We start from the raw sequence: 14953 nt of genomic DNA on the forward strand, positions 1-14953 counted from the left end.
ACCAGTTGTCCTTTAAAAAAAATTATACTAGAAGAGTTCCAAAGCCTACAGCTATGGCATCAAGCTTTATGCCATCAAAGCACAGCTGATACCCTTACATCTAGTGAAAGTGATGGCATTTGTTTCTCTTTTGAGCTTTTTTTTTTTTGGACACAGTTTGTAGTGTCTTTTTGACTTTCCATACTCTTTTTATTATGAGATTCAACCTTATCTGTCAAGTAATACGCACATTTTCACATTGCTTGAAGGGTAGAGCTATTCTTACTTCTAACACATGTTTTGACTGGTGGCTTAAGACCTTTGAAATTGTCTTGATTTATACTTCATTTCAGCATTAGATATTTGTGTTTAGTACTTTCTCCATGCTTTTTGTTTTAACCCCTAGTTCTTTAGCCCTCTGTTCTTGAGTACTGGTTGATTGAGGTTTTTTGCTGTCTCTAATGTCGGTCAGCTGGGTCAACAGCTCAGTTCACTTGCAGCTAACAGGACTCCCACTGAAAAGAATGCATTTGATTGGAGAAGGTGTAATTGGTTATGAATAAACCTGTTATTGATATCTAAGGATTTCAGGTTTTTGAAATGTTGGTTTAGTAACAAATGCTTACATTTATAAACAAAGAAGTTTAGCAGAGCAAAAATAGAAGTTGTAGCATTCAAATAATGAAAGAAACAGCAATGGAAAATATTTTTACTTGCTGTACAGTAATAGCTTTTGCCAGATGATTCAATCAGTAGTCATGATGGCAACATATCTAATGCGGAAGCAGGAAGTGGGTAAAGTTAACTGTATACTGTTCTTTCCTATCAAAGGCTGTTTGTATTGAACAAGTGATTTGAGGAACTTGTTTTCTTTCTTATTCACTCCTTGCCTCTCTTCCAGCTGATGGAGAAACATTTTCAGTTGGCAAACTGAAAATCTTTCAATACTGAATTAGAGATCTTCCTACACTGGCTGTCCACTTTCAATTCTACTAAGTTGGGGGGTTTTATTTTATTTTGAGTGTCCCACTGTGACATAGTGCGTAAGGCAGCCTAGATGAAAACTGTCAGTTTACCTCATCATCCACATCAGGAACAGTGAAATGTGAGGATGAAGGTGGCAACATTAGGTGAGGCTGCTGAACAGATCTACCCTCATGAGGGGAAGAATCAGGATTCTTCAGCTCCAAAAAGAGCACAGATATACTGTCTGGCATTTGTCAAATCGATCTTCCAACTGTGTTTTTCTTTCTTCTTCATGGTAACTTTTATGTGGTAGGTTGTGTTGACTCAAATCAGTGCAAGCTGGCATCTTACCTCCTTATGCACTAGAATTGTATCTTTTGAAGTTATACTGTTTTCTTAGCGGCAAACTGTCTAGTGGTCCTTTGTCTAGACTGAATTGAAGTTTCTGTGAAGGTTAGCCAGTTATGGAAAGTTAAACTTGAGATGTGGCCATTAGAATGGGTGAAATGTCACTAGCTGTGAAATACTAACTTTGCCAGAATTTGTTAAGACCAAGCTTTTTGATTTGAGTCGCAGGGAGACTAGTGACTTTCCAGTTGCTCATGCCTTAGCAGTATACAAGACAGTTAAGAGAGTAAACACTTGTCTGTTTCTGATGCTCTAGCTAATGTCTTACTTTCAGTTAGTGTCCGTACCCTCTATCTCTGAAACCTCTCACTGTGTCTTTACCTCTTCTACTGAATGGGGGGGAAAAAAATGAACTGAATAGTCTTTGGAAGCTGGTAGAAGTTTGCTAAATGTTTATTGCTAATCCAGACTGGAAGTAGCAAAGTCTTTACCAGCTTTGACTTTCATCAGTGGTATCTCATCCATGCTGTGTCCAGTGTCCTGGAAAATAACAGACATACCTCGTACTTGTTATGGTTAAGAAGAATTAGGTCTAGAAACATGTAACAAGGGTCTTAGCACTTCTTAGACATAATAAACAATACATTAAAGTTCCTTTTGATTTTAATGGGGTTTTATGTAATTTCTGTGAAATGTTTGAATGATGACACCAAAGTTGTTGTTAATGAGCTTGACAAGTTCTTACAAGATTCAGAGGCATGTCTGCTACAAGAAGAATTAATTTGAAAAAATCTTATGGCTAGAGAGGACAAGCTTACATTGTCTCCCTTCTGTAAAGTCTGTTTTGAGAAGAATGGTTGTGTGTTATCTCTACCTTCTCAGTCTCCTTAGTTGCCTTCACATTCTTCTCAAATCACTTTTCCTACAGTATGGAAAGGAAGATGTATCCAGCCAAGGTGCATGTTTATATTTGCCTTTCAGTTTAGAATTGCTTGGCAATCAGTTTTGTCCAATGAATTTAAGAACAGTGACATACACAATCTCTGCAGAGATTTTTTTCAGTGAGGAGTGTACTTTGATGCATTTGTACTGGACTTGGAATTTCTGATTGAATGTGTGGTTTTCTTGTTTTATTGTGTGTTTTGGTGGTTTTTGTGTGGTGTGTTTTTGTTTTTTTTTTCTTCTCTGGTGCCACTCACAAACAAATACAAAACTCCATGACACTCCTTTGGACTCAGGGCTGTCCAAGGGTGTGTGTGTGCAATGAGCAGGGAAGACGGTCAACTAATTTAAAAATGGAGAAAAAAGCTTTTTATTGCAGCAATGAAGTTCTCTTTAGCTACCCTGTTCCTCTGCCTCTTAGAAGTGCTCTTTGTGCAAAAACAACTGCAGGTCAAATAGCAGGAAGGTGCCAGTGTAAACAGTAAGGGAAGCCAACTTGGTATTTAGCCAACTTTAACTGAAACTGTACTCTTGCTTTTATGTGCAAAATGTTGGATATGAATCTGAACATGAATAACTGTTGACAGCAGCCATTTGCATGTCAATTAAAGTGAAGTATATTATGATCCTTTACTTGCTGAGTGTGTAACTGAATCTGCTTATTTCCAGTTTTCAGTCAGGAGGGAGAGGTGTCATTTAAAACAGCACAAGCTCAGCCAATTATGTTCAGAACAAGCAAGACTGATGTCAGTTCACTAAAGTGTGACTGCTTTGTGCCCTGCCTTTGGGAGTAGGTTCAGAAAAACCTTAATCTTGTTGCTCCCTTTGGTATGTATCCAGTCCAACCCACAGCAGCTGACATTGCTGCATATAATCCCCTCAGTTGATGTTCATTCTCAGTCCTGCCCTGGTTTATACAGGGTGGCTGGTATGCTGTTTAAGAATTTTCTGGACTGCATGCAGCTGAAGGCAAAGTAGGAATTGTCCACTTCTAAAAACATGTTGGTTAGTTGCATTTAATTATGGCAGGTACGTCAATGACAAACATCTGTTCTCAGTAAAAAACAGAAGGTGGATTTTTTAAGACTAGATTTTCATATGTCTCCTGGAAATTTTGGGGTGACCAGCTGCATTAAAAGGCCACTGCTTTCCAGACTAACGGAGAAACCTTAGTTCTTGTGGGTACTGGCATCTAATTTCTGAGCTAAATGACACTGAGTTTGGATTGCTAACTGTTCAGCAACTCTTTAGTCAACCAAATTTCCAGTAAAGCTGGGTTCTACATTACCAACTCCTGTTTTGTTTTTTGGAGTGTGCTTGTTTTGATGTTTTTTTTTTTTTTGTTAAAGCATGGCCCCAGACCAAGTCACCCACATTAGTAAAGGTCTTGCATGTGGCATACTGTTCTACATAGATTAAATTTGAATAAGTCGGTCAAACTTCTGGGCTTGATCTTTGGCATCTGACAGCTGAGATTCTTTATCTGCAGTGAAAAACATCTAGCAAAACACAGGTCCTCCCAAACAGCCACCAATCAGTTTACTCAGCTCTTTAGAAAAACACTGATATTTTATGCAACTATCCTTGAGAAGCATTTTTATAAAACAGATGGGTTATATTTATAGTTCAAAGCGGTAAGTTTGAAATAATATGTAAGCACGAAAATACGTGCTTTTTTTTTTCCTTTAGATAAGTTAATTTCGTTTTTTAGTTTTCATGTAAAAATTGGTTGTACTGAGTAGGACAGAACTTGTGCATTTCAATGCAGTTCTTGCTGCCTGAAGGCTATTTCTGTCTCTGGGAAGGGGAAATAGTTTTCCTCTTTTGTAACAGCTACATCGTCTCCTTCCCCTTTGAACTGAGTGTTTTTCATGTGTTTCTGTTCCTTGGCTACGAGTCGTTAATACCAGGATCCGGTGTCACAGTGGCAAATAAAGCATGTGTAGATGGGAATATCTTCTGTTGTCCCAAAAAACCAGGGTTATCTGGCATGCATGGAGTCGAGATACTTGTAATTCCGTGTCTGCGTAGGGATGGGTATTAGTTGGTAACTCTACAAATCTAGCCCTCGGCACACAGGCAAGGGACGTATTTATACACTCCAAACTACAACATGTTTTCTGTTAGTGACCATTGGTTAGTTTCTTACCACGTTGTTCCTCATTGGTTAACATGCCTCGTCTTGATTTAAAGTCACAGTATCCTCTTTTTTTAACTGCGCAGGTTCAATGAGGAAGGGGCTTTTCTTGTCGGGGGCTTTTTCCTACTCGAGGGGGGGGGGTTTACTGTGTTAATGAGGAGCGCTCACTCGTAGTTCGGGTAGTTCTCTCGTTGCTTCAATTAGCAGCTTTTGTTCCTGTGCACTTATCTTTGTATTTCCATGCTTGATGGTTTTATGGTGTTATACCTCGCTTTTATCTCAGTTTCTCCTGTTTAATTGCAGTGTTGCTTCTTCAGGGTCACTGTCAGCTTTACCAGTTCCTTCATCAATTCCTCCCATTCTTTCGCAACCCTCCTTCCGTTGTTTTATTAAGATGTAACACTCCCTTTGCTCCCCTGATTTGTTTCTCTGCCAGGGCAGCATCGAAACACCTTTTCTCTCATATGTTTGGGGTTTTTTTGACAGTAAACATTAAGATGTAGTTTAATTACCAGGTTACTTTTCTGCTAGTTTGTGGACTGCCTTTTTCTGTAAGAAATTACTATGTCAAGTCATATGAAGTGTAGCTAAAAAGTTGAAATTTTAAAGATCTTTATAGTCCAAAGTATTCTCAGTTCTGAATAAGTATTAGGATGTGAAAAGTATATTTTTGAAATGAAATCTCAATGTTACTTGGCTCATAAAAATGCTAATTATTTACATCAATGCTTTATGAATTATCTCAAGATAACTGTCACATTAGTTTCTGAATCCTGCTGTAGTGCTGGGATTACTTTCTCTTAACATCTGGAAGAATATGTAGCCCTAGGTAATGTTTTATCATGCATTGCCTATTTAAGCAACAGTTACATTTTGACCTTATGTGACACAATCATCCAATTGTTAGCACACAGGAAAGGGGTCCTTAACAGATTATGTTTCATAGATCAAGTTCTCTGAATTACTTTTTCTTTTTTTAGTTTGTACATGTTCTATCTGAAGTCTGTAGGTGTGTGTAGATATATTACCACACTTCTCTTGCTGCAGATGAATCAAAAAAACATTTTCCTTACTGAAAGTACTTATTTCTAACTAAGCAGTATTACAAGCTGAGCTTTCACAACTTTAGACCAGTGAGCTTGCAGTGTTGTTCATCTCTATCATTCTTTTTGTGAAGTAGTCATTTCTGATACTTGATGCTTCAGTGGAATGGTTTGGGGAGAGGGCAGGTGTGTGTTAAAGAAACAAGAACAAATCCATGTAACCTCTGGAAAAGAGACCTTATAGGGAGAATGAGCATGCTTCTGAATACTGCTTTGGGAAAGAACAGTATTCAGAAACTACTTGAAAAGGAGTCTATGCCTGCATTATTGTTTTGATTCTGTGAAAGGAATTCTGACAGTAGGTTTGGTAGTGTAAAAGCATCTTTGATTCAAGTCATAGCCTGTAAGTTGATTCAAACACATTCTTAACTACAGGTAATTGCTCCTTGTGTAACAAAAGCTGTCAGTTTCTTGAAACTTGGCTGGTGTCAAACCCCTAGTCCTTTGTGTTTAGCTGAACTGTAATGTGTGCTTTTCAGACTCTTAATTTGGTCCCATGAAGGACAGTGTCTGTGGTTTTTCTCTCTGGTGTGCTCTAGTAGTTAGCAGTCTGTCTGCAAAATGTGAATTTGACACAGCAGAAAAAAAGGCATGATAAAAGCTAATGTTAACAAGAAACCGAAGAGGTTTTGCCTGGTACTGATTTTGTTTCTGTGAGTTGTTTATATGAGCCAGAGGTAGTAAGTACTTTGCTGTCCTTCATTTGGTGAATTAAAAAGATTCATTTTTTAAGTAGCTATTACAGTGTCATGTGTTCTACTTATTGAACTCTTTTCATGGGATTTTTTTTATATCTTACATATTTATCAACATTCAAGATGGCTGAACTCTAGGAAAGTACAAAATCTTGCAGTTTTTATTGTCTGGGTGTTGGATGCTAAAACTTTCTGTCTTCTACTGTTGCTGATTGAGGATCACATTAACAACAGGAATTCATACAGAATTTCTTGTCAGAATGACCTTTCAGTCTTTCTTAGGATTGTTGCTTTCCATTATACAACCTCAAACTAGATGTATGATTTCTTTCATTTTTTTTACATCATTTTGTGCATCTCCACATTTGAGACTGACTTACTCACTGATCCCAGTCACTTAAAGGGAGTGTATTTTTGTTATTCTTGATTTGTATTCCACTAATTCTTTATGGCTGAATATTTCATTAGCATTATGTTATTTTCGAGAGTATTGATTAAAATTTGTATTGAACAGAAAGAAGCCTTGGAGAAATTCTGTTAGAAACAATTTAATTACAATCTTCCACCAGCAACTGTTTTTCCTCCTGTTTACTCAGCTAATTCTCAATAAAATGCATGTTTTATCAGATACCTTTTAAAAACTAGATCAGGGTAGCATGTAAAAGAAGGGCTTGTGAAGTCCAAAGTATTTGTTGTTACAGCCCCTTCAACCAAACCAACCAAACCAGGCTTTTAATTTTCTCAAACCATCCCTTTTTTCAAACCATGTCAACTCTGCTCTAATTCTTTTATTAGTTAAATATAATTTTTGCAGGTTGTTTTTGTTTTAGCCTTTTTATTTTTTTTTTTCTGTGATGGTTGGTGAGGGTTTTTTGTTTGTTGTTGTTTGTTGGTTTTTTGGGGTTTTTTCCCCCCTAGGATTGATGTCACGTTAACCAGTTTACAATAACCAAAATCTTTCAGTTGTTTGTTGCTTGCTGTGGTGGTAGCTCTGGGCTCTTCTAGAAATTCTTTGGCTAAAGTTTCAGGGTTGACTTGAAAGACTAAGAAAATCTCAGTATTTCTGTAATGCAGATGCAAAATGCTTGAGTAGAGAACTGACAGTGGACCTAGCATCAGCCATGCTCCCATGTAGCTACGCATTTGAGAGTTTTGCTAATTTCATTGCTGTTTGCTCAGGAGACTTTCCAGCCTGTGTTAGCAGTTCCCAGTTCAGTCAAGTCAACTAAGGGGGGAGATGGTATGCTGTCCTTCCATATCTTTGGGTAATATTCTTAGGAGCTTGCTTGTTGCTGTAATGTGCAGTAAGTTTTAAACGCACAGTGATTTTAACTTGTCACTGCCCTGGTCCTGGAGTTTAAAATTTTTACCTACCAGTTTCTCTGAATTATTTTTAGTGTAGTCTTGGCTAAGGCTAAGGAGAAATGCATATTTACGAAGTTGAATAATAGAAAAGGAAAACAAAAAAGTGTATGTACTTAGATTTTGTTCATATTTTTATTTTTTAAAATATTCTGACCCATTTGATAATAAAACTGTGTGGTGACTACTGATTTACAGAAACTATCTGGAAACTGGTTCTGTTGTAGAAACAAAAATTGTATGGAAATCCTCTTTCATATTCTTAGTTCATACTATGTGTGTTGAAGGTCAGTTTCTTCTTATACCTCACCCATTCTTTTTCCATAGTCATGGGTTTTTTTCTGTATTCAGCATTAACAAGGAAAAAGAGATTTAGTCCATACCCCAACATGCAATGGATATGCCATTGCCCTTTCAACTGGCTCTGGACAGTTTTAGCCAGAGGGAATAGGATGCATCTCCCCTGACTTTAGAAAGTTGCTTCTGACCTTGTCAGTAACTAAGTTTTGTTTAAACTCTCTGAACTCCTGTGAGATGAATCCTTATACAGAATAATTTTCATGTGAATGTAGTGCAAGATGTGTTATTGTTCCCATTGGGTTGAGAAATTTAGACCTCTTAGTGAAGCCTCTTTTCTCTACGTAGAATCTAGCCACTGACTTCCATACTGATGACAGGGCTTCCCACAGGCAGATGCAGGGCAGCATGGCTGTTGACAGAGACTGGGTTTGCTGTGTTTTGTTTTCACCTAGCATTGTTTTTTGTTGCGTGGTTTGGGTTTTTTGTTTTTTGTTTTTTTTTTTTAGGATAGGGATGTTATGGGGCTGAATTACAGAAGACAAGAGGATAAAAATAGATGTACCCATACTAGAATAGAAAATTGGACAAAAACATCAGGACTAAAAGCATCTCAATGTATGTGCTTGTGAAATATATAACTGTCTTCATAGATTCCCATGCTTTGTAGTATCTTAATATGTGGGCTTTCCAGGGAGGGAAGGTACTGTTAAGTTCATATTCTTTAAATCTTCCCTTAAAACTGTGCTTTATTTAGTACCTACAAAATAAAGCTGTGACTAGACAGGTAAATGTATTGTAGCAACAGTATTTAATTCTGACTAGTATTATTGGACCATTATTTTCTGTGGTCTCACTTGTCTGTGGAATTGGTGTGCAGCCTTATTGATGTTATGTTGATATTTTTGAGATAAGGTTCCCCACCCCCATATAGAATGGATTCCAGATCATGGCTAGTGTTCCTAGATACTATTGGACTTGGTTTTCTAAAGCTATGTTGCTGTCAGAGGACAGAATCTAGATGGTTAATACCTTATATGGTAATCATATCTTGTCATAAATCTGTATTTTAAAGAAATAGTTTAGATTGGCCAAGTTTGTTTACTTCACTTTGGAAAAAAAGCAAATGTTTAAACGTTTAGTGTGACCAAAAAAATTAGCAAACTTAAGACAATTTACAGAGAGTCACAGGATGCTGTCTAAAAAATTGCTTGAAGTTAAATGACTTCCGACAGAAGGGAGAGTTCACTTTTGATGCTAGGATTTCTGTAATAATCAAGGCAAGCAGTTACTTCCACTTGTTACCAGTGTACTAGAACAACAGTACAGTCACTGGTAAACATTCTATAGTAAGTGTCTTGCACACTGTTTTTGATGAGGCTTTGAAGGTGAATTGTGGTCTGCTGTGTATGGTTTCTCCTCTCATTGCTAAATAGTACAGGAAGTCTGGTCAGTTTTTCTGCAGTAATACACTGTATCCTTCCATGTCTCTGATGTTGACTTCCTTGGATTTGCAAAACCTGAGTATCTCTAAGTTGTGTAAAATTAATTCTTTTCAAACATGCTCACATCTTGAAACTGATGCATCAAAAAGATGTGAAATAGTACAATAATCAACCAGGAAAAAAATGAAGATCATAAAATTCAAGAAAAATAATTTTGAGACAGCTTTATTTTGTCAAATCTTGTGCCAAACTTTTTCTCACATTTGTAGAAAAGTCTGAATCCGTTTTTGTCACGCCATCTAGTGGCGGTTTTACTTGCATTCGTGTGTTTAAATTCTTGGATTGTCGTGTTCTCTGAAGAAGGTGCAATAAAAATCAGTGGATTGTAGCATTAGCCAGCATCATGCACTGAGAAACATGGTTGTTAAGCTGTTTCTCTGCGTACCGACTTAAATGTTAATATATTTATTTTTCTGAGTAGAATATCTGGAAAAAAAAAAAAAAGCTATTATTGCCCTTTTTGTGGGGATTTAACTGCAGTTTGTATTTCCTGAATGTTTCTGCTGAATGTGTGTGTGTGGCTGTTACAACAAGGACATCCTGGAGCAGTGCCTTTGGGATTTGCTGCAGGATGGACCCGGGTCAGGTGAAGGAAATGAATAAAGGACTGCATTAACCTCAGTCTCTGTCAAGTCTGTCCAGCCATGTAAATAAAGGAAATTGTATTCCTATGCTAACACCATTAATGTGTAGAGCTCACAAATATGTCTGATTTAGTTGCAGACAACTTTAGGCTTGAAGGAACTTGTACACAGCATGTCATCAGTGCTAAGTAAAACTGTTTAGCTTGAATTAAGTAATCTGTTTTGCTGTAGATGAAAATGAACAGGTACCTCTGGAAATTGATTATGGCATTTCAGCTGTGTCAGCTGGACATTACAGTGTTGGCATGAAGCAGTTGAAGATGGGAACCTTACTTAGGCTTTAACCAAATGTGTAAAAACGTGTCTGTCCATGTTTTTGGGCTGCTTCTGTACTCTGAGGTATGGATAAACTTCTATCAGTCGCCTGATTATTCTTTTCTTAATTGACATAATATATATTATATGCATACCTATATGTGTGTATTGTGTATATTATATACAGTCTGAAGTTGACAAGATGCTCTGTATTTTATGCAATACTTCAGTCTTAATTTTTTTCTTTTCTTGAAGAGACTTCAAGAAAAAGTAAAGTAAAATTTAACAGACTACTGGAGAAAAGTGAATATGCTCTGAGTACTTCTGAAACCTTTTATATCTTGTGAGGGACATGATGAATACCAGAAACTAATCCGGGAGGAGCTGTTCTGGGTACTTCAATTGCAGTCTTTTCCCTTAGACTGTAGGATGATTTTTTGCTGTAATAGGTATGGAATGGAGTAGAAGAGTCTCTTTTAGTGCATCTAACTTTCTTCTATACGTAGGGAATCCAAGAGAGTGTGTAGAGCCAACTACAAACATGTGTGAGATAATTAAGGAAACAAGAACAAGATGTCAAATTCAATACCTGTTTTACATGCAGGAGGAATGAGAAGGCATGGAGAACTTCAGAAAAACTATGTTTTTTTTTTTTTAAAAAAATCAGCATAGAAGTAGCCACCTTCAGCAATGTTTGTTTTTAGCTCCCTTGAGGAGTCTCTTGAGAGTCTGTGATTACTCCCTATGCTTTGGTATACAGGAAAAAATGCCAGGGTTGTACTTAATCTTCTAAATGTTTAGACATGTATTTGAGCAGTGTGAATAACAGGGAGAAAAATTCAGTGGGAGCCAGATAGAGCAGGCCCATACTTAGACAGAGTGTGAATTATCTCCTCCCTTTCTTGTATGTAGCTACTGCTCTCAGGTTTGAAAGAGCAGGCAAGAGGTTGATGTCACAGGTGTTCTTACTTGGTGTAAACGTTTGATTGTTACTGTTCTTTATAAATACCTGACAGTTGAAAGTACCTTGGCTTTTGCTTGTCAAGTTTGTTCTCTTAGGAAAAGTGGAGATGTACTTAAAAAGATAATCAGTGCGTTTTGTTATTTATTTTGCTGAATTTCCCCTCTTGTGTCTAGAAGTCATTCAGGGAAGCAAACAGTGTTAAGAGATGTGCTTCATTAGATTGATGGCTTCTATCAGTGTCTGGGGTAATACATGGGTAACAGAAAGGGGTTCTGTTCAAGATGTTTGGTTTCTATTATCTTCTGTTCAGCTTTTCAAAACCAGCTCTCTTCAGATCAGGCTTCATTTTACTGGTGCCTTCTAAGTTGATTCCTGTATTCTTCACAGTAGGTCTTGTTCTGACTGCTATAGTATTGTTAGCTGGTAAATTTAGCTTGAAAGAGAGCATTTGGGCAGTCTGTTAATAATATTTCTTTGAATACATTCATGTTAGTCCTTGGCAGTGGCAGCTGCAGGCAATAAAGAACCATGTGATTGCAGTAGTTCAAAGCTGATGCAGTAGTGCAGTCTATCTGTGAAGGATGATAAAAGTCCTGTCCTTTTGCAGCAGTTTGTTTTTTCTTCTGAAGAGAAATTTTTCCTCAGTATGCAAGTGAAGTAACATTTTCTGGGGGGTGGATCACATAGTGTATTGCTGAATTTATCCTGTGGCAGAGGAACAGTATCTAATGCATCATTAAAATGTTTGATTACTTACCAGTTGCATTTTCTGGTGAGTTTGCGGAGAAGTGTAAAATTCATGAAGTGTAGGTCTGTCTTCTGAAGTATTATTGCATATTAGTTTCAATCTTACATTTTTATCATGCTTAAGGTAGGTACCACTCGGACACTGATCCTCTACCTCATTGCCTGTGAGTATAACAGTATTCTGAGTGTGTGCATTATCTCCACTGAGTGGACCTTGATGCAAGCTGCAGTTGGGTTTCAGCAAGGCACTTAAGTTGTTTCTTTTATTAGTGTGGTTTTGGTTTGAAAACTTTTTTGGAAGGTTTGATGCAAACACTGTAGTGCTTGTGTCATCGGTGGTTACATACCCTGAGAATGCTGTGTGAGATTTGTATTTGTAGTCCTTTGCACACCAAGTCAGTGTTATTCCTGGGTTATGTTAAAAAATAGAACAATTTGTTCTGCTATGCTTCCAGTTTTTCTGATGGAAAGAGCAGAAAGGGCAGTCAGTCAGGGCAGTAGGAAATAGTTTCTGTTTGAGGAGTGACCAGGTAAGGTAGCAGTCTTTGGCTTGGAAAAGAGATGATTTGGATGATATAACAAAGGTTTTCAAAATCATGACTGTCAAGGAAAGAGCAAGTAGGAATTCATTCTTCAGTGTCTTTCAGTTCAAAAGCTAGGGACTGTTAAACGAAGGTAGTAGATGCCAGGTTCAAGTAGAAATTATTATTTTGCACAAAATGGGTGGCAGACCTGTGAAATTCCTTACTAAGGTTATGACCTCATGAATAAAAAGAAGTCTACATGAGATCAAGGGGAGACTGGGCCAGTACTTGGAACAGAGATCTACCGAAAATCACCAGAAGGACAAACCATATCAAGGCCTGGAATTTCTTTAGTTGCCAAAGGCTAGTGGAAAGTGTAGGGTGGAGAGAAATGTGTAGGAGGGAGGGCTCTTTGCCCTGTTGCTTCTCCTACACAATTCTACAGACCAATTTTAGAACTCGATACAGAAACATATGACCCTTGAGCTGAACCATTCTGACCTTTTTAATGTTTGTGCATCTCTTCCTTAATTTCAAATTAAAATATGAATCTAGATGGAAGGAGACATCCTCTGGATGTCTGAACCAAGCTATTCACATATCTGCATGATCAGGCTGTATATACATGCTATCTGTAATGCATCCTAGTATATATACCCTGGTCAACCTGCATATCAGCTATATTCTCAGAACACTTCATTTTTATTTTTTTTTTAAATGTGTAGATATGTCACTGATTTGCCACCAATCAGAATTAATAACGTTTGATTCCAGTATGAATACAGAAATATTTTAGTAGGGTTACATGTTTACATTTATCTTGCATTTGCACATCTAACCAGAAACCAATGCTACTATGAATTCCTCTGTATAGCCCTGTACCAAGGCCGAAGAATTGGTCAGTAATCATTTACTAGGTACACCTAGATACTGCTTAGGTAATTAGATTTATACTTGAAAATAATTCTGTTTGAAGTTGTTAGAGATGTCTAGACACAGAAGTAATTTGTTACCTAGAATACATTGGATAAGGTCTTAGATGTGCCACAACCTGAGATTAATGAGAACTGAGGAGAATGAACTGTAATAGTTTACAGATCTCTGCCAAGGAACAGTGAAACTAAGTAATAGGTAATTCCGGCAGGGGGAGATCGCGACCACCGACTCATGGACCACTGACCCAAATTACACCCCACACTCATTTCTAGAGATTTCTAAGCTTTGATGTGCAGAATCGGAAGTAGGAGGGAAGTATGATAATGATTTCCAGGAATTCTCGTGTTTATGTATGCATACCTAATGAATATGTATGGTTGAATAATATATAAACTGCATGATTCTTGTGACTGGTGTGCATTGTTAGTGAGAGCACTCACCCGCGCACCCGGCTGTCAATAAAGAACTGTCTGCTTATCTGCATCAAATTGGTGTCGATAAGTTAATATCCCGGCTCTTCGGTGACAGATATACTGGTCAGGTAGTGTATCCTGGATACATCAGATGTGCTGCACAAGCTCCTGAGGCATAAGTCTGTATTGCCTCCTGTCATATATGTGGTGGAAGTTTGGGAGTCTGAAAAGGAAGAGGTCTTTGGTTCAACTGTAGTCTGATATAGTAGACCCGTAGGAAATTTATCTGTTTGGGTAACAATTTGTGCTGAAAGCATGACAGTAAGACAGGAGGCTGTGAATATGCTAATTTTTACTGTATATTGCAAAATTAAGTGCTATCTGGTAATGATAACTTTCTGCTTTGTTATGGAAGGAGTTCCAAAACATATGCCCATTTGACTGAAATAGTATATTTTTTGTTTTGCAGGAAAATTTTGAAGATGCCTTTGAAAACATCCCTGTGTAAGTAGAATTTTTTTTAGAAACATGCATTTACACAGCAATGAAATACTTCATGCACACCATTCCAGGTGTTGTGGTTTGAACTCGACTGGTAGCCAGTCACCAGGTGGACAGTTCTTTACTTCTTCTTCCCGCCACCCCCCCACCCCCACCCCCCCCCCCCCCCGGTGAAATAAGGGAGGAACAAAAAATAGAAAAAGAAATTCATAGGTTGATTAAAAAAAATAATTTAGTAATAATAACAAAACCACAGTAACAATAGTAAGTCCAAATACAGCAGTGCCTCACTGACTAGCAACCAGTACACAGCCCGTCCCCATAGCAGCAATCTCAACCCCACCAGAAATCCCGCTGCGCCAACTGGGAAACCCAAACCAAAACGGGGCGTGAACAAGCACTGTCCGCCTATATACTGAACATGATGTCACACGATACGGAATGCTCCAGTGACCAATCCAGACCCGGCCCTCTAGCTGGGCTCCCTCTCAGCCCAAAGGAAGTTAATTCTGTCCTGACCAAAACCAGGACACCAGAGAAGCATCATTTTATATGCACTGACTACATTCACATTTTCCAGGCCGCTTAAGGTCACCAAGAGTTGGGAAATGGACGTTTCATTAGGTGATAGA

The 14953-nt window shown here is 37.8% G+C and overlaps 1 protein-coding gene across 2 annotated transcripts in view; it reads left to right on the forward strand.

Annotated features, from left to right (window-relative positions):
* TTC39B (tetratricopeptide repeat domain 39B) overlaps nucleotides 1-14953 on the forward strand; it is an 83898-nt gene that overhangs the window by 12976 nt on the left and 55969 nt on the right. For both annotated transcript variants that reach the window (XM_074931576.1, XM_074931578.1), the window contains one exon: nucleotides 14290-14324. In XM_074931576.1, coding sequence (XP_074787677.1) covers nucleotides 14290-14324 — 35 coding nt within the window. The remainder of the gene's footprint in view (nucleotides 1-14289; nucleotides 14325-14953) is intronic.

This window comes from Athene noctua, chromosome Z (assembly GCF_965140245.1).
Source record: "Athene noctua chromosome Z, bAthNoc1.hap1.1, whole genome shotgun sequence".
Taxonomy (NCBI): Eukaryota; Metazoa; Chordata; class Aves; order Strigiformes; family Strigidae; genus Athene; species Athene noctua.